General features: G+C 52.5%; 2 protein-coding genes and 2 long non-coding RNA genes across 4 annotated transcripts; 2 read left to right on the top strand and 2 right to left on the bottom strand.

Annotated features, from left to right (window-relative positions):
* Window positions 1-585: 585 nt before the first annotated feature.
* On the top strand, window positions 586-13,527 carry Tsc22d4 (TSC22 domain family member 4). The gene is made up of 5 exons (XM_048433988.3): window positions 586-1,076; window positions 1,540-2,557; window positions 5,644-5,792; window positions 12,498-12,546; window positions 12,827-13,527. The coding sequence occupies exons 2-5, from the start codon at window positions 1,814-1,816 to the stop codon at window positions 13,034-13,036; spliced, it is 1,152 nt and encodes a 383-aa protein (XP_048289945.3). The 5' UTR covers window positions 586-1,076; window positions 1,540-1,813; the 3' UTR covers window positions 13,037-13,527.
* LOC146895474 (uncharacterized) lies at window positions 10,246-12,508 on the bottom strand. The gene is made up of 2 exons (XR_015737282.1): window positions 12,382-12,508; window positions 10,246-10,388 (listed from the first exon to the last, which is right to left on the bottom strand). It is a non-coding gene; the product is annotated as an uncharacterized LOC146895474 (long non-coding RNA).
* Window positions 13,137-16,028, bottom strand: LOC146895475 (uncharacterized). Its single transcript, XR_015737281.1, has 3 exons — window positions 15,878-16,028; window positions 14,186-14,337; window positions 13,137-14,069 (listed from the first exon to the last, which is right to left on the bottom strand). It is a non-coding gene; the product is annotated as an uncharacterized LOC146895475 (long non-coding RNA).
* Window positions 16,029-16,087: 59 nt separating this feature from the next.
* Window positions 16,088-23,156, top strand: Spacdr (sperm acrosome developmental regulator). The gene is made up of 3 exons (XM_087903476.1): window positions 16,088-16,375; window positions 16,801-17,112; window positions 22,674-23,156. Exons 1-3 carry the CDS (start codon window positions 16,313-16,315, stop codon window positions 22,914-22,916), a joined length of 618 nt encoding a protein of 205 aa, XP_087759602.1. The 5' UTR covers window positions 16,088-16,312; the 3' UTR covers window positions 22,917-23,156.
* The last annotated feature ends 1,977 nt before the right edge of the window (window positions 23,157-25,133 follow it).

Below are 25,133 nucleotides of genomic sequence, written 5' to 3'. Positions count from 1 at the left end.
CAAAGACTGCAGCAGAATCCGAGAAAAAGATATTGGAGGGATGAAACACGATTGGGTAGAGCTGATAATTGTCACAAGTCCATGATGGCGCGCGTGGGCGTTCATTATCCTATTTCCTCTACTTTGGGGCATGTTTGAAAATTTTCATAACCACCCGCTTTTGAAAAAAGAGTAGGGAGGGGAAGTTTCTCGTGAAGTTACGGTGAAAACCAGTGACCTTGTGACAATTACAACCATTCGGTAATATTTACTAGGTATTTAAGGACCGCCAGGTACCTAGGACGCGTCTGGCACGTTCCCTGCGTGTGGACCAATGGCAGCAACAGCCTACAAGTAAGGGAATCCCTGGCCTCCCTCATGCTCCTCCTATTTTTCTCCGTCCTCCACGCCCCTCCTTCCGAGGAAGAGCTGGCTGGGTCCCGGCAGGTGTAGGGTTAAAGCAGCCAGTTTGGGGCCGCAGCAGCAGCAGCAGCCGCAGCAGCGAGCAGCAGCAGCGGCAGCAACTGTAAGCTGCGGCTGCGGCTGTGGCAGGCCTGGCTCCGGGCCAGCTGGCAGGGAGCCTCAGGAGGGAGGAGGGAGGAGGAAGAGGGGAAGGAGGAGGAGAGGAGCAGTGAGCAGGCCCGAGAAGGCAGGACTTCCTGGTGTGGGGGTTGTCAACAGCCCAGAAAGAGAGAGGCCAAGACCGAGACAGAGACGGAGCGGAGCAGAGGAGCCCAGAGTTACATCCAGTGGGGCCACGTGGGAGGAGCCTTGAGAGAGCCACTCTAGGGACCTGGAGCCGACTGGGGGCTGAGCCGCCCCCTCCCACAGCGACCGGGAAGACCCGCGGAGTGTTAGCCGAGGCCGAGCCTGGGCTCCGCCGTGGAAGCGCCGGTTTCTTCTCGTCTCAACTGCAAACTTTCCACGGAGATGCCTGGCAGAGTGAGATGCAGACGCCGGGGAGCACTAGGTAGCCCTTGATTGCCGTCTGCCTTGGCCTGCATTGCCCAGGGGCCCAAGAGGCCCTAGGGGAAAAAAAGGACGTCTTTAGTCCCCAGTCCTCTCTCCAGCTCAACTCGGTGGCCGAGGCCCGAGAGGTAGGTAGGACTCCCGGGCTGGGCGGGGCGCTTGGCTTGGCGGGCAGTGCCTAACCAGCGATGGGGGAGCCGGTGGGGGTGGGGTGGGCTTGAGGCCCAGCAGAGGCCTAAGGGTGGCCCTTTCAGGGGAGGAGCCGGTTCACCCCTTTGCCCCTGGCCCTGGAGACCCATGTTGGGGAAGACTTTGGATCTCAAGCAAGAAATGTCCAACTTTGGGTCCCAGCTGCTTCTTCCTGTTCTGGGTGCTCCGAATTCGGTCCCCTCTGTTCTAGTCTGTCATCTCTGCTTGTCTCTGGGTCTCTAGTGACTTTCATTTACCTCCCCCAGTCGGCTCCCCCGAGAGGAAGCCCCGGAGGTGGTTTAGCCCCTGCTTTTCTTTTGCTCACGAACACACAGACACAGACACACACACACACGCTCGCTCTCTCTCTTTCACTCACTCTCTGTCTCTCTCTTTTTCCAGTTTGCAAACTCAGCTCTGGGGTTTCGGCAGCGACAGCAGCAGGAAAAACCTGCCTCTGCCCCCTCCCCCCTCCCGCCACCTCCCCTCCCCTGTACTCCAGTCACTAACCAGGCACCCCCAGTTCCCACAAGGCCCTCCTGCCATGTCGGACCCAGACGTCCCCAGGGGCCCCGATGTCCCTGCCATGTGGCCCCCTTGTTCCAGAGGTGCCTGAGCCCCTCTGCAGGAGCCCAGCCCCTCCCCCACCCGAGCCTAGTCCGGAGCCCCAGGGACCATGAGTGGTGGTAAGAAGAAAAGTAGTTTTCAGATCACCAGCGTCACCACGGACTATGAAGGCCCAGGAAGCCCAGGGGCTTCGGATCCCCCTGCCTCACCAGCTCCCGCTGGGCCCCCGCCCCGCCTCCCCAATGGGGAACCCAACCCTGATCCTGGGGGCAGGGGCACCCCCCGGAATGGCTCCCCACCACCTGGAGCCCCTGCCTCCCGTTTCCGGGTGGTGAAGCTGCCCCAAGGCTTGGGAGAGCCTTATCGTCGAGGTCGGTGGACGTGTGTGGATGTTTACGAGAGAGACTTGGAGCCCCCAAGCTTCGGCCGGCTTCTGGAGGGAATTCGAGGGGCCTCAGGAGGCACCGGAGGCAGATCATTGGATTCTAGGTTGGAGCTGGCTAGCCTGGGCATAAGCACCCCTATTCCACAGCCAGGCTTGTCTCAGGGCCCCACCTCTTGGCTCCGCCCGCCCCCCACTTCCCCTGGACCACAGGCCCGCTCCTTCACAGGGGGGCTGGGCCAGCTGGCAGGGCCTGGCAAGGCCAAGGTGGAGACACCCCCGCTGTCAGCCTCTCCACCCCAGCAACGCCCCCCAGGGCCTGGGACTGGCGATAGTACACAGCCCCAACCCTCTCTGAGGGTAGAAGTGGAGTCTGGGGGTTCAGCAGCCGGAACCCCTCCACTGTCACGGAGAAGAGATGGAGCAGTTCGGCTGAGGATGGAATTAGTTGGCCCAGAGGATACGGGGAAGGTAAGAGAACGGGTTTTCAGGGTCAGGGAGACCCCGGAAGGGGGCGGGACCTATTGTACCCAGTTGTTGCCTGACTTTTATCCTGGGCCTCCTTGCCTCCACTTCCATCCTGTCCTTCTCTTCTCCTCTGTCACCTATTGGTTAGGGCAGAAAGTCCCTTTTCCCCTTCAGCATTTGGTACACTGAAAACCTTTTCTTTCCCAGTCTCCCTTCCTTTTACATTCTGCATTCCTTCCTTTCTTCCTTTCTCTTTTCTTTCTTTTCTTCCTTTCTCTCTCTCTCTCTCTCTCTCTCTCTCTCTCTCTCTCTCTTTCTCTTTCTCTCTCTCTGGCCTTTAAATTGTTGCCCTCGGCCTTGACTGTTTCCATAAAGCCTGTGGCATATGTGGCCTGCCCACTTGAGCCTTTCCCTCCTCTGGCTCCAGGTGATGAGGGTGGAGGCTCCGGCTGGGTGACTGGCTAGGCGCTGGAGGGGAGGAGCTGGCAGGGTTTTGGGGCAGCCATAAAAGGTAGGCATTCCTCTGGGTCTTTATTCTTCCCACCAGCCACCAGCTCAACCCCGTTTTCTGTCTTGTTGGGAAGCAGTTTCTCTGAGGAATCGAGGCCGGGGAAGCATGTATCCCCCTCGGTCATCTCAGTACCCTGCACCTGGCCTTCTCCAGAGTGACAGGGTGACCTCAGCAACCGTGGGATGGGAGGTGGGGAAGCTGGAGGCAAGGGGTTAAATCCTCTGTTTCTGCTTCCTGTCTCCAAAAGAGGAAGCTGCCTGCAAGTCTGGGCTGGGGGCAGGATGCCTGACTCCCTGGTGTGTGTGTGTGTGTGTGTGTGTGTGTGTGTGTGTGTGTGTGTGTGTAGGAGTTGGGTGAATACTTAGGGATGAGAGAGTTGGATGTTTCTGCTGTGGAGAAAATAACACCTTGGCTGCCAGGAGGAGGCTGGGGTGTGAGGTTGAAGGTTCTGTCCCTTCCTGGCCATGGGCTCAAACCACAGTGTAAAAATATCTTGAGCCCGAGCCTTGTTAGAACTGGTTAGGACCAGCTCTCCCACCCTCTCCTGGCCTTCAGCTTGCCATTTCGTGATCAAAATTTCCCATCTTTCTGAAATGGGGTGGGTTTTTTTTTGTTTTTTTTTTTTTTTTTTTTTTTTTTGCGGCCGGGGGGGGGGGGTCCTGGGTAAACTGCCCTTGGCCTGGTCCATGACCCCCTATGCTTAGGGCAAGTTTGTCAGTGGCTCATTACACTACTTTCATTACATTTATTGATTTTTATTTAATTTATGTGTGAGCGTGTGTGGGCACATGCATACCTTGGCGTGCGCGTGGAGGTCAGAGGACAACTTGGGGGTCAGGTCAGTTCTCCCGCCATGTAGGCCCTGCTGTGTGAGATCAGACTCAGGTTGTTGAGCCTGGCAGCAGGCCCCTCTACTCCCTCAGCCCTCTCGACGGTCCTCTTTGCTCTACTTTTAAGCCTGGGCTGAGCCTCCTATAGGTGTGTAGACCCCGTCCCTCTCACCACAGTACCCCCAAACCCCCTTCCTTCCTCCCAGTCTGCCCCATCATTTCCTGTCTGCTTGTAACTGCCGCTCTTTCCCCGCCTTTGTCCCTCATTTGGTCCCGTGGTCTCACAAAACTGGGGGGTTGAGGAGGACTAGGGGTGAGTGGCGACGGTGCCCCCTCTCCCGCGCTCTGCGCCTCTAACCACTGTTCGCTCTCTGGCTTTCCTGGGGTGGAGACTCTCGGGGGCCCTCACAGAGACCTCTTGTCCCGTTCCGGTCACCTCTGTCGTTTGACGGCTGCTCCCAGCTGCTGCCTGTTGGGTTCAGGAGCCTCACACCCAGGCCCCTCTCTCCCCTCCCATTTTCACAGAGCTCCCACCCCACCCCCAGAAAGGCAGAGTCGACTCTTTGGACCTCATCCCTAGTCCTAGAAGTTGGAGAGAGGAGGCCACCTCCAGGGTAGGGGGGGGCGTGGAGATGCAGTTTCTGAGGATTCATTCATTTCTGCAGACCACAGAGCAAATTCACCTTCCAGCAGGGGAGACACAATAAATACCTATAACTTTCGAATCCCGCTAGATGCTCTAAAAAATGAAACTGTTCAGTGGATCAGGAAGCAGTGAGGAAGTGTCTCTGTAAGGAACTGACATTGGAGTGGCCTTCAGAAGGCACACGACTGGGGGAAGGTAGAGGCAGGAGGAAGACAAGTTCAAGGCCAACCTGGCCTACTTAGCAGGTTCTGGGTCAGCTTAGGCTACAGAGTGAGATCTTGTCACAGAAAAGAAGGTTGGGGCGGGAGGGGCCCCCTTGCCTGAGCATGCGCAGAGGAGTTTGGTCCTAGCATCTGGTCGTGCCCTGCTTACAGCTACAGCCTCTGGGAGGCGGGGACAGGAAGATGAGTAGTTCAAGGGCATCCTCAGCTGAATAGGTTGAGGCTAGCCTGAGCTACAGGGAACCTTATTTCAGAAAAGACGCTCCCCGGGAGGTGGTGGCACACGCCTTTAATCCCAGCACTCGGGATGGGAGGCAGAGGCAGGCGGATCTCTGTGAGTTTGAGGCCAGCCTGGTCTACAAGAGCTAGTTCCAGGACAGGCTCCAAAGCTACAGAGAAATCCTGTCTCGAAAAACCAAAAAAAAAAAAAAAAAAAAAAAAAGAAAAAGAAAAAGAAAAGAAAGAAAAAATGCTCACTGTCCAATACAACCAATACAATGTAATACAGTGTCCTCTATTGGGAGTCCTGTCTGAGGGTGAGGAGGAGTGTCCTTTTTAGATACCCCTTGTCTCCCCTCCCCCCCAACCTGCCTGTTGTGTCTAGCAAGTCTGGAAGAGGGGAGGGCGTTAGGGCTAGGAAGAGGTGAGAGTAGTGGAGAGGGAAGGAGACACCAAGATAAAAGAGCGAGTCGTGAGGTGGCCTGCCCTCCTCCTCCCCCAACATTGAACTATATCCCTAGTGTCCCCCTTCCCCATTTCACTCCTTTTTATTTCAGTGCTGGGGATGGGACCCATTGTGGCATGCTAAGCTAGCACTCTGCCAACGGAGCGGTGGCCCCAGCCCTCACCCCGTGTGATGGTTCCCACTCTTCTGCCTCCAGGTGCCTCCGATCGACTCCCGTCCCAACTCCCCAGCCCTCTACTTCGATGCCAGCCTGGTCCACAAGTCTCCAGACCCCTTTGGAGCAGCCCAGAGCCTGGCTCGGTCCATGTTGGCCATTAGTGGTCACCTGGACAGTGATGACGACAGGTAGGTGGGCTCTTTCCGTGTCGTGGGAGGCATGAGGGGGACGCCCAGTGTCACACCTGAAGGGCTCTGCTTGGTGTATGTCCCTCCCCAGATGAACTTGAACAGGGACTTGGCAAACGGACCTTGCAAGGGTATAGTCACTGGGTGAAGTTCACGTAGGACCCAGTTCCTTTCTGTGGAGAGAGCCGGGTGGTACTCCTGGGCTCAGGGCTGTTAAGGCAGAGTTTTTGAGTTAGACGGAGTCATTGTTGTCAGACGTCAGAGCTCTTGCAGATCCAGAGGTCATCTGCCAACCTTAGGAATCAAATCCATTGGCGCATGAACTGAGACAAGAATAGAAAACGGGGGTGGGGAGGGCGGTGGTGGCAGCGCTGGCAGCGGCACGTGCCTTTAATCCCAGCACTTGGGAGGCAGAAGCAGGTGGGTCTCTGTGAGTTCCAGGCCAGCATGGTTTACAGAGCACGTTCCAGGACAGACAGAGCTACATAGTGAGACCCTGTCTCACAAGATAAAACAGCAACAATGAAAACTAGAAAATGTAGAGGGGGCAGGTGGAGACAGCTAGGGATGTGGCTCAGTAGGTAGAGTGCTTGCTGAGCATACCCAGGGCCTTGGGTTCAATCTCCAGTGCTGCACAAACCCCCTTGGGGCCAGTATATAGATATATAGACTATATCATACTCTCTCATATATATATATTTATATATATTTATATATATCCTCCAGGACTGTGACATGACATCCTTATAATCTACGCAGACCACATTAGGGCCCAAGAATATCTAATACCAAGGAAGCCTTGCCTGCCTGGTGTGGTTGGTCCCTTGGTGCACATCTGTGATCTAGAATTCAAAACGGGGGAGTAGGATTTCAAGGCCAACCTGGGCTTATATAGGAGACCATGTCTCAAAAAAATGGTGGGAGACACTGAGTGTGGTACCTCCACCCTGTAATCCCAGCACTGGGGAGGCTGAGGTAAGAGGATCACCATGGGTTAAAACCAGCCTGGAGCAGGGTGTAGTAGTGCATGCCTTTAATTGAAGTAATTGAGAGGTGAATCTCAATTTGAGAGATTTGAGACCAACTTGGTCTACAGAGTGAGTTCCAGGACAGCCTGGGCTACACAGAGAAAACAAACAAAACAAAAACAAAAACCAGCCTGGGCTACATAGTGAATTCCAGAGCTGCTTCAACTACAGGGTGCCACCCTGTCTGCAAACAAAACAGAACAGCAACAACAAATTGTATGCTGGGTCTGGGAAGTAGCTTCCTTGGTGGAGAACCGGCCGAGCCTGTGGGAAGCCCCGGACCCCCGGCGGTTGCATAGACTAGGTTGATAGTGCCCGTTTTATGGTCCCAGCACTGGGGTTGGGGGTGGAGGCAGGAGGATCAGAAGTGCAAGTTCATCCTCAACTGTATAACCAACCTAGGACATATGAAGCCGTGTCCAAAAAAACCAAAACCAACCAAACAAAGAAACAGAAAAGAAGAAAGAAAAAGAGAAGGCGGTGGGAGGGGAGGAAGGAAGGAAAGAAGGAGTTGATCTAAAGCTCCATCCTCTCAGAGGATGTGACGAAGAGGTCTAGGAGGAGCCTGCTGACCACATCCACATCCTTTCTGCAGTGCCTGGCAGCACAGAGAAGAGCGGCTCTGCTGGCTTTGTTAGGGGTGGATGCTTCATTTGGTGGCATGGTGGGCCGACTTTTGCTTTCAATATTCTTAGTCATAGCTAGGAGCAGGGGAGACCTAGCGAGCCTCCAATTTTATGGGAGCTCCAGGAGAGATGGGACTTCCTGTTGGAGTCCCTTGAAGGGAGGGACTTCCTGTTGCAAAGGCTGTGAGGGCTGGTGCTAGATGAGTGGGTGTCTCCAGAAGACCTATGGTAGATGCCGGTTGTTGCTTCTCACCTTCCCCCTTGGTGCTGCAACACTCTGGAGTTAGACTCGGGCCCACGAAAGAAAAGAGGCCTGAGGCCTGGTGAGAGAGTTGGGACAGAAAGGGAAGGAGAAAGGGGTGGGCAGGAATAGGTAAGCTGGAAGACAAGGGCTTGGTGCTGGGCTGGGCAGGGCAAGGCAGGGTAGCTCCTAAACTGCCTTCCAGCTGGCTCAGGAATGTGTGAGGTGTGAGGTCAGCCAGGGCCAGAGAGTCACCTGCCCCCCTGGGATGCTATTCTCAGCGCTTCCCACCCGCTGCCCCCCCATTTGGAAGTTCCCTGGCAAAAAGGCTCCATGTCCCTCCTCTAACCCTTTCTCAGCCTAGCCTCTGACTTTCTCTGTCACAAAGGGTTCTACCTGTTGAAGCAGCCATAACACCGTTCTTTTGACTGGTCCCCTCCTCCCGTCTCTGTCCCACCCCCTCTGCACGCCCTAGTCTGACCGGTTGCTCCCAGCCTTCCAGGCTCTGGGGCTTTGGCCCAACCCAGCCCCTCACGCCTCACCCTGCTGGGCCAGCGGGTTTGGGTTGGGCCATCCTCTACCCCCTAGGAATGGGGCGGGTAGACCCCACCTCACCTCGAAGGAGACCAAGGTTCCGAGTGACAGAACATTTCCCTTTGGAGAGGGAAAAATGGGTTATGGTGTTAAGTACTGGGGTAGCAAGCTGAGGCTGGGGTGCTGGTGAATTCAGACTGTTTCTGCTTGGAAGGTCTGTGATTCCATACTGGGTGGGAGATAGCAGTTAGGATGAATGAGTGGTCAGGCGACTAGGTAGTGGTTCAAGGCCATATAGGAAATGAATCCCAGGAGTGTAGGCAGAAAAGCCCCCTTGTTTTGTCTGATGTTTTCCTTTGGGCCTAGTGCTTCTTTTTGTTTGATTCTTTTTGTTTGTTTGTTTCTTATTTTGCTTTGCTTCTGGTTTTTTGTGGTCCTGGAGATTTGAGGATCTCACGGACAACACGGGAGCACAGACAACCACTGAGCTACACACCAAAGCCCCACCCCCTCCCCCCTTTCCTCAGGTTTTTGACTTTTACACGGGGTCTCACTCCTTGAGCTTTCTGTTCTCTTCTTCCCTTAGCCTCCTGAGGAACCGAGATGACAGGCGTGTAAGCCCACCGGGCCCTCTCCAGTGCTCCCCTTTTGCATATGTGCATTCATGTGCTCGTTTATGTGCACGCGACTGTGCACATGTGTGGGTGCACATAGGACAACTTTGATTACACCTCAGGCACTGTGTGTGCACACGTGCACGCGTGTGTGTGTGTGTGTGTGTGTTATTGGCCTGGGTCCCATTGAATCAGCCAATCTGGCTGACTAGCGAGACCTAAGGATTCTCTGTCACTCCAGAGTTGAGATGATGACCATGGGTCACTACCCCTGTTTATTTTTTTTAAACTTGAGTTCTGGGGCTCAAACTTGGGTTCTTCTGCTTTTATCATAGCATTTTACCCACTGAGTCATCTCCCTGGTCCCTGCTAACTTAGTTTTTTTCACGTATTTATTTGTGAATCTGTGTGTCTATGCACATGTTAGTGTAGATGTGTGCCACTGTGTGGATGGAGAGGTCAAAGGTCAGAACGGTTTGTGGGAGTCTGTTTTCCCCTCCCACCCTTTAGATCCTGAGGGTCCAAATCAGGTCATTATTATCTGTGGATAATTATTATCTTTACCCGCTGAGCCATCTGGGTGACCCCTCCTCATGCTTACCTCATGAATTTAAAAGCAGTCCCGTGATTCCTCACTTTCCAGATGGAAGCAATGGGACTTGAAAGGGTTTTGTTAGCTGTCTAAGGTCACTCAGTCAGTGAACCTGGGTCTCGCTCTACAACTACACTCTCCTGTTGGAATGTGTGTGTCCCGAGAGAATAGGTGGTGGCAGCGGTCCTTAGGATGTCCTCCTGCTGAGACAGAGGCAGGGGCAGCTCAGTAACTGGGGCAGGCAGCCAGCCCCTCTCCCTCCCTGCCAGAGCTGCCCTGCCTCCCCCCAGAGGCACCACAGAATTGGATCTAGGAGAGGGTGTAGACAGGAGTGCTGGATACCACTCTTTTGGCCTCAGGCCCAGACTCTGAATGCTCCCAGAACATACGTGGGGAGCTAAACTGGCCAATATGCCCAGATTCTGAATATACCCAACACTTGACCTTCAGAGGCAAAGACCCGCCTCAAGAGCTGCCCTCTTCCCAAGGGTCCTGAGAGGTCGCCATCTTCAGTTACACTGTGCACCGGAAAACCCCAGGGGGCGCCATTTCCCTTTGAAGTCACGGCCAGGCCTGTGTTGGAAACTCTCCTGGTTTTTGGGGCAGTGGCAATGAAGTCTCTTGGGGAAGGGACTGTCCCATTCTCATGCACACAAAGTTGTGGAGAGACTTGTGGCGCTTGCCCTTCCTGCCCCCAGCCGTGCCCGAGAAGTCCAGGGTAGCACTTGCCAGAGCCCTCATCCCAGCAAGTCATTAGGGCTAGAATGGCATAGGGGAAGTGCTCTCAAAAACGGCGCTAGACAAACACAAGATAGGCATCAGTCAGCCAACAAATGTTGCTGGTTGTATTATTCCTTTATTTCTGGCAAGGGCAGAAGATTTAACTTGGCACCTCTGCCTGAGTGTCCGCCAAGCAGGGCTGACACTTCTCTTCTGGTACATCTGTCCATCTTTGGCGTCTCTATTGGAGGAAGGGTGTCGGGTTTTTAATTCTATAGCCTGCTGTCCTCCCAGGTACTGTGGGTTGATGTGGCTCGAGCGAGTTGGGGCTCCCCCTCCATTGTCTGTGTGTGTGTATACGTGCACTCATGTGTACACTTATGTCTATATATGCTCGCACGCTCATATGTGTCCAAGTGCAATATGGCAGGCTTGTGCAGATCAGAGGACAGCTTGCTCTTCTTGCTTTCTACCATGTAGGTTCTGGGAATGGCACTCGGGTTGTCATGGGTAGTGGCCAGAGCCTTTACCCATGAGCCCTCTGTCTGTCTTGCTCCATTCTTACACATGTCCTCTGTGCCTTTAGGGGCTCCGGGTGACCCCAGTCACTAATATTCAGCTCTTTCTAGCCTGGTCACCCCCATGGTTGTCCTACCTGTCAGTACCTCCTGCACTCAGAGCTTGGCCAGGAAATGGAAAATTCCCAGCTCCCTTTCTGATAGCAGAGCCTCATGCAAGGGTCACCTTGGACTTAGTATAGATTCCCCCGTAGGAAAGCAGGTTGGAGCCTGACAGCCAGTGTGGGAGAAAGAGAGCCAGCCATCTATGAATGGAGCAAAGTGGCACCCTGGTTCTGGGAGGGAGCAGGGCTGGAGACCCCTGCGTCCCAGGGGAAGCAGAAGGGAGGCTTAGGTAACTGAAACAAGAGCCTGCCTCCCCGTCTCTGGTGGTCAAAGAGGAGATATTGGAGGCTGGAGCAGAGCAAGGGGACCCTCAAAAGTCCTGGGTGACCAGAGGGGCTTGAGAGAGAACTAGATACTAGATTTTCTGTCCTGGTGCCAGTGAGGAGCCTGAGCCCTGGGGCGTTTGAGCCAGTCATGAGTTGCCCTCTGGTGGCCACAGAACGAACTGCAGCCAGGCCTTTCTACTGATTTAGGGTTTCTGCTCTTCTGTACAATGTCCCCTGTCGGCCTTTTTTTTTTTTTTTTTCTCTTTCCTTTTGTCATTTCTTAAGTCCTGACCCATTCCAAAACCTCCACATCTAAGTCTCAGATCCTATACAGACTTCCTTTGAATTACAGGCTTCCTAGCAGTGGCTTGGAGGAGGGGCTTTCTGTCGCTATGGAAACTATTCCTAATTTTCTCCTTCACTGTAGGAAGTGGGGGCTCCTTTGCCCTGGGTTGCAAGAGCCACCTAGGATGTATGTCTTTTGAATTAGGTGGGATGTGTTCATAAATACGTTTTCCCCACGCCCATGCCACCCCCTTGTCTATTTGCTTTCCCTGAGGGAAAGCTGAGGGGGGCCATGGTTAGTGGACAGAAAGGAAGGCGTAGGTAGGGGACAGGTCTCCTAGGCTCTCACCTTCAAGCCCCTCCCCATGCCCGCCTTCTTGCCCCATAGCCCCTCCCCTACCCAAGGCTTACCAGCTGACTTCACCTCCCCTTCCCCTTCAGTCTGGGAGTGGTGCCAGGGTGAGAAGGGGACACTGGCACAGACCATGTGTGTCTGGGAATTCCCGCCCACTGTGGAGCCAAGGGAGGGGGTCCCCGTGTCCCCGAGGAACCAATAGCAGCTGTGCCTTGCTCTGAGGGGGAGGGCAGGGTGTATATCTCTCAGGCCAGCACTTGGTGGGCCCTGACTCCTCTCTGCCTGCCTGGCATCCACCAGACGCTCCTCTGCCCAGGGGGGCTCTGAGCCCCCCAGGCATTCCCTCTGACACAGCCCTGTGGTTGGGAGTGGATGCTGAAGCTCACCTCAGGAATGTCCCAGCCTGGGGTCTCTGTGAAGTCCTTGGTATCATCGTATGAGACTCGAGTGGTGGGGATGGCGCCAGGGGCACCCCGAAAAAGGGGCTGTGTGTCTTCCCCATGCTCCCCACGGGGGTCGTCCCCCATCCGAGGGGCACTGGGAACTCCTTCCCACCAGGGCCTGGGGGGATCTGGGCAGAGACCTTCATCCCGCCGGGGGATGGACAAAAGCCTCCTCCCTCTGATCCTCTACTGTCACAGGTACCTCGGGTGCGGGGTGGGGTGTAGGCTGGGCCTTTAGAGCAAGGAGCACCTGGAGGGCAGTAACAGCTGACTTGGGGCTCCTCCTCTTCAACTTGTACCTCCCCGTGTCTTCTCCAGTGGTTCCGGAAGCCTGGTTGGCATTGACAACAAGATTGAACAAGCCATGGTAAGAAAAGATGTTTGGGTCCCAGGAGGTCCGTCTCTCTTCTCCCCTTACTCAGGAATACAAACTCCTGTTGTCACCATCCTTCCCACCAGGACTTCCAGAGTCCTGTCCCTTGTCCTTTGACCCCTGTGCTGTCCCTGTCCTCCTTCATCCTCTGTCCCCTCCTTTGGGGGAAGGAGACTGGGTATCTCATAACTACTCTGTCGAGGTACCTGGGTAGGAGACGCAGTTGGAGGTGGCTTGGGAGGCCTGCTAAGGTCTGTTTGTTCCTGGGGTCCAGGACTTGGTGAAGTCCCACCTCATGTTTGCCGTACGCGAAGAGGTAGAGGTACTGAAGGAACAGATCCGAGACCTGGCAGAACGGAATGCTGCCCTGGAGCAAGAGAATGGATTGCTACGTGCCCTGGCCAGCCCGGAGCAGCTGGCCCAGCTGCCATCCTCGGGACTTCCACGGCTCGGGCCCTCTGCACCTAATGGGCCTTCCATCTGAGCCTCCTTTCCCTTACAATGTGCCTTTGGGGGGCTGCCACTGGCTGTTGGGCCTTGTGCCAGCTGCCTGCCCCCTTTTCCTATGTAGCTTTAAATGCCCACACCCAACCCCAACGCCCAGGGATGGGAGTCGAAGGCTCAATATTGGCCTGACCCATCCCACCTGGTTCTCCCCAGAGTCCCCAGGCCTTTTAGGAAGAGGGACGACCCAGGAGGGGGTGCTTATCGGGAGCCCCTCATCCATGAAAGAACCCAGTCCCACCTTCCCTAGGTATCAGTGTTCTGGGGACCCCCCTCCCCCAGCAATAGATGGCCTGGGAAGGTCTGGAGGTTCCCTGGCAGGTTCTACCCCCCCCCACCCTACCCTGTCCCCTCCAAGCGCCCCCTCTCCCCTGCCCAGGGGAGGGTGTATGGACAGTATCTTCAACTTCTGGGATTCAGGTTGTTATTAAAATAATAATTATAATTAAAAAAATTCTGAAGAAACTTGAATATGGAGGTTGGTGTGGTGTTGCTTGTGTCCAGACCCCCCAACACACAGACACACACACACGCACATACACACACACATTGTCCCTGAAGATCTCAGGTTCACACTGAAGAAGGTGGCTGAAAATGCAGGAATGATCCTGGTCCCTGGAAAGGCCTGGCAGACTGGCCTAAGGAAAGAGGTAGGGGGCGGTGTCTACCCACGTGCTGGTGGTTGGTGGTGTGAAGGGGGGGGATAACAATGAAGTCTTTGGTGAGTGTGAGGATCCACCCCCAGCTTCCCAGTGTGTCCCCTCTTGTGGGCTGGATCCGGGTGGCTGCTTGGAGGTAGGGCAGGGAACCTTGAATGGGCCCCTTGTCTTAAGGCTGGGTGTGGGCCAGGCTCTTTGGGCACATGGTGCCCTCGCCAGGACTGGCAGGCCGCCTTGGCTTCCACCCCACCCCTGGCTGGATTAGGACTCAGCCCAGTGGGTGAGCAGGCTCCTCCCGGACCGCCTGGGCTTCTATCCCAGTCAGATGGAGGCAGCCAAGGAGAAGAACGCCATCTAGTGGAGAGAAAGGCAATAGCAAAGCCTTGAGGGAGAATGTCTTGCCGCCGGCCATCAAGGAGGAGCATTAGGCATTTTAACAAGAGGCAGCCCAGCTGGATTGGACCCCATACCTTTTTTTGAGTCAGGGTGTGGTGGTTGAAACCCAGTCTCAGCTGGGCAGTGGTAGCGCACGCCTTTAATCCCAGCACTCAGGAGACAGAGACAGGTGGATCTCAGTGAGTTTGAGACCAGCCTGCTCCGCAAAGTGAGTTCCAGAGAAACCCTGTTTCGAAAAGCAAAACAAAACAAAAAACAAACAGAAAAGGGAAGGAGGAAGGAAGGAAAAGAAAGAAAACAGGGTCTCGTGTAGGCCAGCCTAACCTGGTTTCAAACTTTCTATATAGTTGAGAGTGATCTTGAACGTCTGCCTAATCCTGGGTGCTGCAATTACAGGTGTTCATCACTGTGTTGAGCTGAGTGAGCTTTGGTCCTTGGCGTGTGTGTGTGTGTGTGTGACATGGCATTCCTGTGGAGACCAGAGGAACCAGAGGATAAACTTGGGTATCAGTCTTCACCTCTGACCTTGTCTGAGACAGGGTTTCTTTCTGTTCACTGCTGTGGGTGCCAGGCTGGCTGTCCTGTTGCTGGCTTCCTTCTGGGAGCACTGGTATCACAGACATGCGTGCTACTGTATCTGGGTTCTTGGGATCCCAACTTGGCTTACTAGGGTTGTATAGTCGGCGCTTTACCCACTGAATTGTCACCTCGGTCTTTTGCTGTTTTGACGTAGGCTGTCACCTAGCCCATGATGGCCTTGAACTCACTGTGTAGCTGAGGCTGATTTTGAGTTGTATCTGTGTGCACATGCATGCGAATGTATGTACACATCCATGTGGAGGCTAGAAATTAACCTGGGGTGTCTTTTTCAATCACTTTCCCACAATTTTTTATTTTTTTCTGTCTTTGAAACGGGCTTTCTTTCTCTGTGCAGCCCTGGTTATCCAGGGACTCGCTCTGTAGACCAGGCTGGTCTCAAACTCAGAGATCCTGCCTCCCTCCCGAGTGCTGGGATAAAAGGGGTATGCCACCATGCCTGGCCCACAGTATTTTTTGAGGTAGGCTCTCTCGTTGGACCTGGTCCCAACTGATGGAGCTAGACTGACTGGCCCCAGGAGTCCTTTTGTCTCTGTGACCCCCACGAGTTCATCGCAGAATACCGGGGACCCAAACTCAGGTCCCTTTTCCTAATAGAGACAGCACCCTAACCTGCTGAAACTGGCTTTTAACGTTTTCTCCTCCCACCCCATCTCCTAAGTGCTGGGATTCTGGGCTTAATCCACCATGCCTATTTCAAATTCAGTTTTCTATTTTATCGTGTGTGTGTGTGTGTGTGTGTGTGTGTGTGTGTGTGTGCTTGCCCGTACGTCTGCACTGTGTGGCTGCATGGTCCCCATAGAGATCAGAAGAGGGTACTGGATCCCCTGTAACTGGAGTTAGAGATGGTTGTAAACTAGCATGCTGGAATCCGGGTCCTCTGGAAGAGCAGGAAGTGCTCTTAATGGCTGAGCCACCTCTCCAGCCCCCTCAAATCCACTTTTTAAAATATTTATTTATTATGTATACAATGTTCTGTCTGAATTGCCTGCAAGCCAGAAGAGGGCACCACATCTCATTACAGATGGTTGTGAGCCACCACGTGGTTGCTGGGAATTGAACTCAGGACCTTTGGAAGAGCAGTCAGCGCTCTTAACCTCTGAGCCATCTCTCCAGCCCCCTCAAATCCACTTTTTGTGAAGCTCGTATTCACTATCCATAGCACTTACCTTGAAATACTGTTGTAATGATTAACTAGCAAACTCCACAGACAATGTATCTGGGTTCTTGATCGGTGTCGATTTCATTTCCGGGATCTCAAGCCAGAAGGGACAAGGTCATCAGTGATTGACTCTGAAGGCCCTGGAAGGTCCTTGGGGGGTTGGGGCCAGACAGCTCTCACAATGATCTAGAACACTCGCTGACTCTAAGTTCTCATCCATTTGACTCCTCTCCCTGTCTCAGGGAGAGGAGGAAGGGCCGGGCATGAGTCACTGGGGGGCACACCCCCTTTGGATTTCTTATTTCTTCCTTCAGTCCTGTGCTTGAAGCTCCTCAGAACCCACAAATTCTCTCCGGTAGTAGCCACTGACCCACAACCTTTTCCCTTTCAAACCCCAAATGCTGGCTTGGCACCATACTTTGGACGTGTGGTGTCTGGAGAGATGGCCGTGGTCAGGAGATTCTTGAAATGGGTTAGGCGAATTTGGCGAAAAATGACCAGCTGGGTGAGTTCCACAAACACACCATGGCCATGAGATGGGCGTTCTGGTTCTTGGTATCTGGGCCGTAGCAACCGTCACTGCTTTGTCCCTCCCGCTCAGACTCTTAGGGCTAAACAAGACAGGGCTGGAAGTAGGGGTTTAAGAGGGCTGGGAAGGGGCTTTGAGACATGGGGGTGGGACAGTCATGTCTAGCTTTGCTGTCTTTACCATGGGGTCTGCTCTCTCTCTCCTCTGTGTCTTATTTCTATTGTTGTTCTGTGTAGGGGGTTTCACACATATCATGGAGTGTGGAATCAGAGGACAACTTTCTGGATTTAGTTTTCTCCTTCCGTTGTAGGAGCCAAGGCCCCATCTCAGGTTGTCAAGCCTACCTGGTAGGAGCTTTCACCCGCTGAGGTGACTAGTCCACCCTGTGTCTTCTTTCTCAGGTCCAGTTCTGGAAATACAAAACCAAGCCAAGCATGCCCGAACCCAAGAAGCATTCACTGAAGGGCGTGGAGAAGGCTGCCACAGACTTTGACACTTCAAAGTTGGTCAAACCCCACAAAGAGCCCAAGGTCTCCGACCTGGATGTCTGCCCGGGGGTGCTTGAACCCTGTGTGTTGGCCACTGTCAAGGACATGCCCGCTGTACCCCGCAAAAGTCGCTCCCTGATGCAGCTGTCCCAGACTGTAGTCCACTCGGTTTCCACGCTGATGGTCTCGGCGCTGCAGTCTGGCTGGCGATTGTGTAGGTGGAAGGTGAGTACCATTCCACCCCCCACCCCCCCACCCCTCACCCCCAGCCTGAGTCTCATTCTTCTCTTCCCTCCCTCCCTCCCTCCCTCCCTCCCTCCCTCCCTCCCTCCCTCCTCCATCACTATTGGTTTTTTGTTTGTTTGTTTGTTTGTTTGTGTCTTTTTTTTTGAGATGGGTCTCTCTGTGTAACAGTCCTGGCTGTCCTGGGACTCACTTTGTAGACCAGGCTGGCCTCGAACTCAAAGATCTGCCTGCCTCTGCCTCCCAAATGCTGGGACTAAAGGTGTGCGCCACCACCACCCGGCCCCATCACCATTATTTTTTTTTGAGACAGGGTCTTGTGTAGCCCAGGCTTGCTTTGAACTTGCTATGTAGCTGAGGATAGCCAGAAATTCCTACTTAAATTTATTTCTGGTTATCTTTAAAAATGTTATTTATGTGTATTCCTGTTTGTCTGAATGGGCACCATGTATGTGCGGTTGTCTAGAGGAGGCCATAAAATGTTATCAACCCCCTGGAACCTGGAGTTGCAGGCGGCTGTGAGCTACCTGGTGCAGGTGCTGGGTTCTCTGCAAGAACAGCAAATGTTTGTAACTGCTAAGCCATATCTCCAGCCCCAAGATTTCTATTCTGTTTATTTAGCTTAGTTTTTTTTTCCCCCTCAAGACAGGGTTTCTCTGTAGCTTTGGAGCCTGTCCTGAAACTAGCTCTTGTAGACCAGGCTGGCCTTGAACTCACTGAGATCCACCTGCCTCTGCCTCCTAAGTGCTGGGATTAAAGGTGTGAGTCACTACTACCTGAATTATTTTAGTTTTTTTAAAGACAGGTTCTCACCACGTACCCTGGCTGTCCTTGAATTCACAGAGTTCCTCTTACCTCTGCCTCTCCAGTGCTGGGATTAAAAGCGCGCGCACCGCTAAACCCTAATCCTCAAATTCCTTTTCTTTTTCTTTTTAAAAACGTTTCTGTGTATATGAGTATAGCCACACTCCTGTGCCCTAGCATGCCTGTGGAGAGCAAAGCAAAGGGCAACCTGGGGCATCCGTCTTTTCCAGTTTATTTTAATATTTTTTTATTTATATGCATGCATGCCATGTGTATGCAGGTGCCCATGGAGGCCAGGAGAGGAAGTCAGATCCCCTGTAGTTGGAGTTACAGTCGGTTGTGAGCCTCCCACTGTGGGTGCTGGGAACTGAACACCAGTCCTCTGTAAGAGCAGCAAGTGTCCTTAACCACTGAACCATCTCTCCAGCCCCTCCACAGGGTCTCTTGTCACTGTTGTAGATGACAGTCTACCTGTCCCGAGAGTTTCTGGGAGATCTTCTGTGTCGTCTCATGTCACTGTTGGGGTGCCAGGGTGACAGGTACACATGCTGCGGTCCCAGTTTTTAACGTAGGTTTTGAGGATCTGAATTGGGTCTCATGCTCACACGGTAAATACTATACCAACCGAGCCTTCTTTCCTAGCCTTGGACTCCTCCTGCCTCCAGTGCCTCAATGTTGGGATTACTGGCAAGTGCTACCCTGGGCTTCATGGATGCTAGACAAGTGCTCTACCAACTGAGCTCCGTCCCCAGCTTCCTCCAGCCCCTTGTTCAGTCATTTGCATCAGCTCTTCTATTGTAAAGCCCTGAAGAGACAGTGGCGAGCAAGGTTTACCCAGGCCAGGGAGGCCACAGACAGCGTAACAGGTCACGTTGCTTTGATATGCTGAGGAGAGTGAGATTGCAGGTAGAGAGGACTTGGGTACCGAAGGAGGGGATCCTATGAAGAACTGGGCATGGGGCATCAAAGACTGCTTCCAGCAATGAAGAGATGGGGAAACTGAGGCCTGAAGGAGTTTTCTTGGCTTGAGGAAAATTAAGGGGAAGTTGTAAGAAGTTGGGGGGGGGGGGTGTGGCTGTTCCAGGAGGTGTGTGTTGGTGAGGGTGTAGGGAGAGGCAGAGAGATGTGGGCACGGGAGTCGGGGTGGGAGAGGAGAGTTGCCTACGTTATGGAAGAGAATGCAGTGATCTTGAGCCGAGGACCAACTTCGACAGGGCAGGATAGATGGCCGGTTGTAGAATTTGAATTTGTCTCTGAGAACAAGAGCCTTGAAAATACTGAAACAGGAGTGGTACAACCATTTTATATTTATTTTTAAGTTTTTTGAGGCGGGGTCTCCTACAGGCTGGTCTCACAGTTACTATGTAGTTTGTGATGGCCTCTTGATATCCCCCACCTCAGTTGGGGTTACAGGTGTGCACCGCCACACTCAGTTCCCGCGGTACTGGGGTGAAGCCCAGGGCCTTGCGTTTCTTGTGCAAGCACTCCACTGAGGCACATCCCTAGTTTCTCCACACCACTGTTAAAGTAAACTACAGAAGCCGGGCGGTGGCGGCACACGCCTTTAATCCTAGCACTCAGGAGGCAGAGACAGGCAGATCTCTGTGAGTTCGAGGCCAACCTGGTCTACAAGGTGAGTTCCAGGACGGCCAGGGCTATACAGAGAAACCCTGTCTTAAAAAGCCAAAAATGAATGAATGAATGAATGAACAGAATGTCGAAATTGAGGATCTACACGTGATTTAGTGGTACAGGTGCCATGTTGGGAGCGGGTCATAAACGGACATTAGCTGTAGTCAGTGCCTAGCATGTGGAGATCTCAAGTTTAATCTCTAATCCTGCTGGGGGTAGTGAGGGAGGAGACAGTGACAGGGAAGAAGCCCACTGATTTGAGATTGCTTTCACAATGAAAGGGTAATGATAGTAATTCTTGTGGTGATCTCGATTTCAGTTATTAGACGCGCACACGATTCTACATATGTGATAACATTTTTTCGAATTAAACAGGCATGTGTACATATACATAACACACACAAAAGAAATCCAAGAAGCTCTAGGCATATCTGTGGACTGGAGGAGGCATGGCTCAGCATTCAAGAGCAGTGTCTGGTTCCAGGGGACCTGGGTTTGATTTCCAGCACCCACATGGTGACTCACAGCCATCTCTAATTCCGGTCCCAGGGAATTTGATGCCCACTTGTGGCTTTCTCAGGCACCAGGCGGGTATGTGGTACACATGAATATGTATATAGGCAAACACTCATACATATAAAATAAACAGTGAATTTTTTTTTAAAGGAACGCACACTGCTTTTGCACAGGATCCCAGTTTGGTTCCCAACACCCACCTAGAGCAGCCCACAACTGTCAGTAACTCCAGGGGATCCACTGCCCTCTTCTGGCCTTTGTGGGTACTGCACTCATGTGTATATTACACCCCCTGTTGTTTTGGTTTTCTGTTTTGTTCAAAGCAGGGTCTCACTATGTAGCTCTGGCTGTTCTAAAACTCACTGTGTAGACCAGGCTGGTCTTGAACTCACAGAGATCCACTAGCTTCTGCCTCCAGAGTGCCTCTAATCCCAGCACTTGGGAGGCAGAAGCAGGAAGATCTCTGTGAATTCAAGGCCAACCTGGTCTACAAGAACTAGTTCCAGGGCAGCCAAGGCTGTTACACAAAGAAACCCTGTCTCGAAAACCAAAAAGGAAAAAAAAAAAGGAGAGAGGGAGAGAGAGAGAGAGAGAGAGAGAGAGAGAAACTCGGGATCTTGTCAATTATGGGATTTCTTTTTTTTTTTTTGGTTTTTTTTTTTTTTTTTTCGAGACAGGGTTTCTCTGTAGCTTTTGGAACCTGTCCTGGAACTAGCTCTTGTAGACCAGGCTGGCCTCGAACTCACAGAGATCCGCCTGCCTCTGCCTCCCAAGTGCTGGGATTAAAGGTGTGCGCCACCATCGCCCGGCTCAAATATGGGATTTCTGAATGAAATCCTAGGGATAATTCCCTAGGGATAAATAACAGGTTTCATAATTTTGACTGTCTCATATATAGATAGCATAGTACCTTGCTCAGATATGACCCCAACACTCTCCCATCTGTAGTTTAATTGACGCTGTTGCTTGTGTGCTTGTGTGAACGCACGAGGGGCCCAGAGTGCCCTTGTATGTGTGCAGGTGCACTAACCTGTGCAGAGGCCAAAGCTTAACTTTGGGTGTTTCCCTCTATTACTCTGTTTTTTGTTTGTTTGTTTGTTTTTATTTTTCCTTTTAAGGTAGGCTCTCACTATGTCCCTGGTTGTCCTGGAACTCTCCATGTAGACTAGACCAAGAAGGCTTCAAACTCACAAGAGATCTGCCTTCCGACTGCTGGGGCTCTGTGCACTACCACACCCGGCTTCTGTCTTAGTTTCTGAGACAGCATCTCTCACTGAATCTGGAGCTCACGATTGCCCCCAGAATGGCTGGCCAGAGGGTCCCCGTGGGGTCCACCCACCTCCATCTCTCCAGCCCTGGTTTGCAGACATGCACTGCCCTGCTCAGTTTATTGTGTGGTGCTGGGGATCAGTGCTCAGGCCCTGATGTTTGCATAACAAACACTTTACCCACTAAGCTCTTTCCTCTACTTCTATGTTGTGCAAATTTTTCCTACTGAAATAAAATAGGTGAAGGGTCTTAGACTATATGTATGTAAAATATACATGTATACATATATACATACATGTATGAAATTGCGTTCCAATCTATTAGCATCTAAAGTTTAATTTAGAGGAGAAAAAGACACAAGGGCAGGTGCCTCACACCTATAATCCCACAATTAGGGAGGCAGAGGCAGGCGGACTGCTTCAAGTCTGGGGCCAGCTTTGGGCTCTAAAGTGAGTACCTGGTCAGCCTGGATTAACAAGATGAGACTTTGTCTCAAAAGCAAACAAAACAGAAAGGGAAAAAATGGATTAAGGAAGAGAGGGAAGAGGATACGAGTGAGAGAAAAGGAGAGAGAGGAAGGAGAGAAGGGAAGAAAAGGGAAAGTGAGGCTGAACTAATGGTGAGTACCTAAAATCTCAGTGCTCACAGGCAGAGGCAGGAGGTTTATGAGTTCAAATCCATCTTGGGCTATGTGAAACTGTCAAAAACCAACACAGGGCTGGATATGTGACTCAGTTCTTACGGTGCTTGCCTAGCATGAGGCTCTGGGTTCCGTCCCCTGCACCACATGGTAGTTGAGGCAGGGGTGGAAGGATTAGGAATTTAAGACCACCCTTTGCTACATAGCAACTTCTTTCTTTTTTTAATTTAATGTTAGTTATTTTATGTGCATTGGTGTGAAGGTGTCAGATCCCCTGGAATCAGAGTTATAGACAGTTGTGAGCTGCCATATGGATGCTGGGAATTGAACCCAGGTCCTCTGGAAGAGCAGCCAGTGTTCTTAACCATTGAGCCATCTCTCCAGCCCTCGCCTACATAGCAATGTCAAGTTTGGACTGGAATGCATAAGTTCCTACCTCCAAATGAAAAGAAGAAAGGGAGGGAAGGAGAGAAGGAGGAAGGAAAGAAAGAAAATGAAAGAAGCATGGAACACAGGCAAACATAAAGGTAGAAAGGACCGTTCGTTCCTAATGCAAGCTAAGAAGATTTCCCGGAGCAGGCGGTGCCTGACTAATCTGATGGAGGAGTGAGAACAAGCTGAACCCTTTATTATTTGCCGGTCCTTCTACCCTCTGATGTCTCCACGTCTCTTTCTTTTGCAGTCTTCTATGAGCTCTGCGTCAATTTCCTCTCGAATGAGGAGCGGGTCGGCCTTGGAGACGCCGGAAGCTGAGATGCTGCGGGAAGTGTACCTGGTACTCTGGGTCATTCGCAAACAACTGAGAGAGCTGGCCCGCAGGCAGGATAGGCGCAGACGGCGCCGCATGCGGTCCCATGCGTCCCACACATCCCGCCACTCCGATCCAGTGCAGGGCCTCAAACAGGATGCCCGAAGTCCCCTCTAGGCAGGGGAGCCCCAGATCCTTAGAAAGCCCCCGACTCATTCTTAAGGAAGGTTGGCAGGTGGGGTTCAAGGCTATCGGGCCAGAGTTGCTGGTGAGGAGACGTTTGGCCATACTGTCACCTCTCATGGGAAGCCCAAGACCAGGCCTGGGGTCCAACATACTCCCCTTCTCTATGTTTATTCAATTTGTAAGAGAAAAGATTATCTAAATATTGAGAAATAAATATCAGATGTTTCTGAATAGGTGGAATTTGTGTTCATGAAGGCGAGAGACCGTAAGGGGCATTTGGTGCGCGGTAGAGAGAAACACCCACTGAGTGGGGGGGCACAGTTGTGCCTGGGAGTAGATCCTAGATCTCTTTTTGCGTAGGTCAGAGATGGACAGGTCCTGTTCTTAGATCCCCGCACCTCTTCTAGGAGTTGAATTGCCTTTAAGTGCTCTGCCTGGCCAGTAACCATAGCAACAGCATCCATCCATTTAGCAGCAGCTATGTCCACGGGGCAGCAACCTTGGCTTTTCTCCCTAGCAATTCTATAAGACAGGGTGGTCTAGGAATTCATCCAAGGCCATCCAGCTAAGGATGTCCATGTGGGGATGTGGGGGTACCAGAAAAAGGTGTTGGGTACTTTCAAGTTGGAGTTACAGGTGGGTGTGAACCACCCAGTGTGGGTGCTGGGGGGTCAGACTCCAATCCTCTGCAAGAGCCGCAAGTGCCTTAACTGTTGATCAGTCTCCAGCTTTGTCATTGAGATGAAGTCTAGCTTCGTCCCATCTGTCCGCCCATTCTGTATGTAGGATGGGACAGTCACTCTGCCAACTGAGCCACATCCTCAGCTGCCCGCTCCGCTTTATAATTATTTTTATTACATGTGTACTTCCTTCTTTTGTTTGCATCGTATGTATGTGGGTGTGTGCTATGGTGTGCCTGGATGACAGCCACGAGAGATCGGTTCTCTCTTCACTGTGTAGATCACAGGCATCGGATCCAGGTTGTCAGGCTTCCGGGCGGGCACTTCTGCCTGGTAGGCCATCCTGTCGCTCAGGCTGGGCTCCATCTCAACGTGCAGCTTGAAGGTGACCTTGAACTGCCTGGTCCTTCTGCCAGAGAAGAGACTGACCTCTTGTGTGCTGTGAGGACAAGAACGTGATGTCATATCAGGCTTGGACGTTGGATGCCCAATTGGGACTGTAGGAGATTCATTTGCTGGGACAAGGTTTGGTCCTGCTGTCTGTGCCCTCCCGAGAGCCTTGGACAGCAAGGCTTCCCAGAGTTGTCTGGAAGCCATGTGGGCTCTGAGCAGGGTTGGGAAGGGATGGGGGTCAGGGCGGACTGAGGAGGCCAAGTGGGAGCTGTGAGTCATTAGCTGAGATGGTGGACTATCCTGTGGAGGGGGTGCATAGGAACTGAGAGGGAGATGCGCAAGGAAATAAGAGGTGGTGTGGCACCCTGGGGTCGCGGTTCTGCCCCACCCCTTTCTCTCTGCTTGTCCGCTCACACGCAGATAGAAACATTAGGGATTTGAGAGTTCAAAGGACTTGGGGCTAAAGAGCAGCATGTTCCTTGGGTAAAAGAGAAGGGGGGAGAAGGGAAGAGAGGAGACAAGGAAGGGCTGGTAGCTGTGCTGGATAGTGATCCAGAAAGTCACAGATGGGGCTGCAGCTCAGTTGGTAGAGAGCTTATGTAGTGCACACAGGCCTTGGGCTCAATCCCCAGCTCTGTACAAACTAGGCAAGGCAGCATGTTCCTGTCATCCCAGCTATAGGGAGGTAGAGGTGGGAAGATCCGAGGGTCAGGGTCAGACTCGGCTACCTAGAGTGAGAACCTGAGTTTGAATCCCCAGCACCCATGCAAAATGCCAGGCACAGCGGCACGTATCAGTCAGTCAATCTAGCAGAATGGACAAGCTTCAGATTCACCAAGAGACCACTTCCAGAAATAAGGCGGAGGCCCAGGAGATGGCTCAGCAGGTAAAGGCACCTGCCATTGATCCTGACAACCTGAGTATGATTCCTGGGACCCACATGGTGGAAGGAGAAATGACCCCCACAACACAAGCTGTCCTCTGACTTCCATATGCATATGGTTTGTGCATGCTAACACACACACACACACACACACACACACACACACACACGGAGGTTTGTGCATGCTAGCACACACACAGACAGAAACGCATAATGTAAAAAAAAAAAAGTCTAATGTGGACAGCAATCGAG

Source organism: Myodes glareolus, chromosome 2 (assembly GCF_982192425.1).
Source record: "Myodes glareolus chromosome 2, mMyoGla1.1, whole genome shotgun sequence".
Lineage (NCBI taxonomy): Eukaryota > Metazoa > Chordata > Mammalia > Rodentia > Cricetidae > Myodes > Myodes glareolus.
The sequence above is the reverse complement of the archived record's forward strand: the minus strand, read 5'-3'. Positions and strand labels throughout refer to the sequence as shown.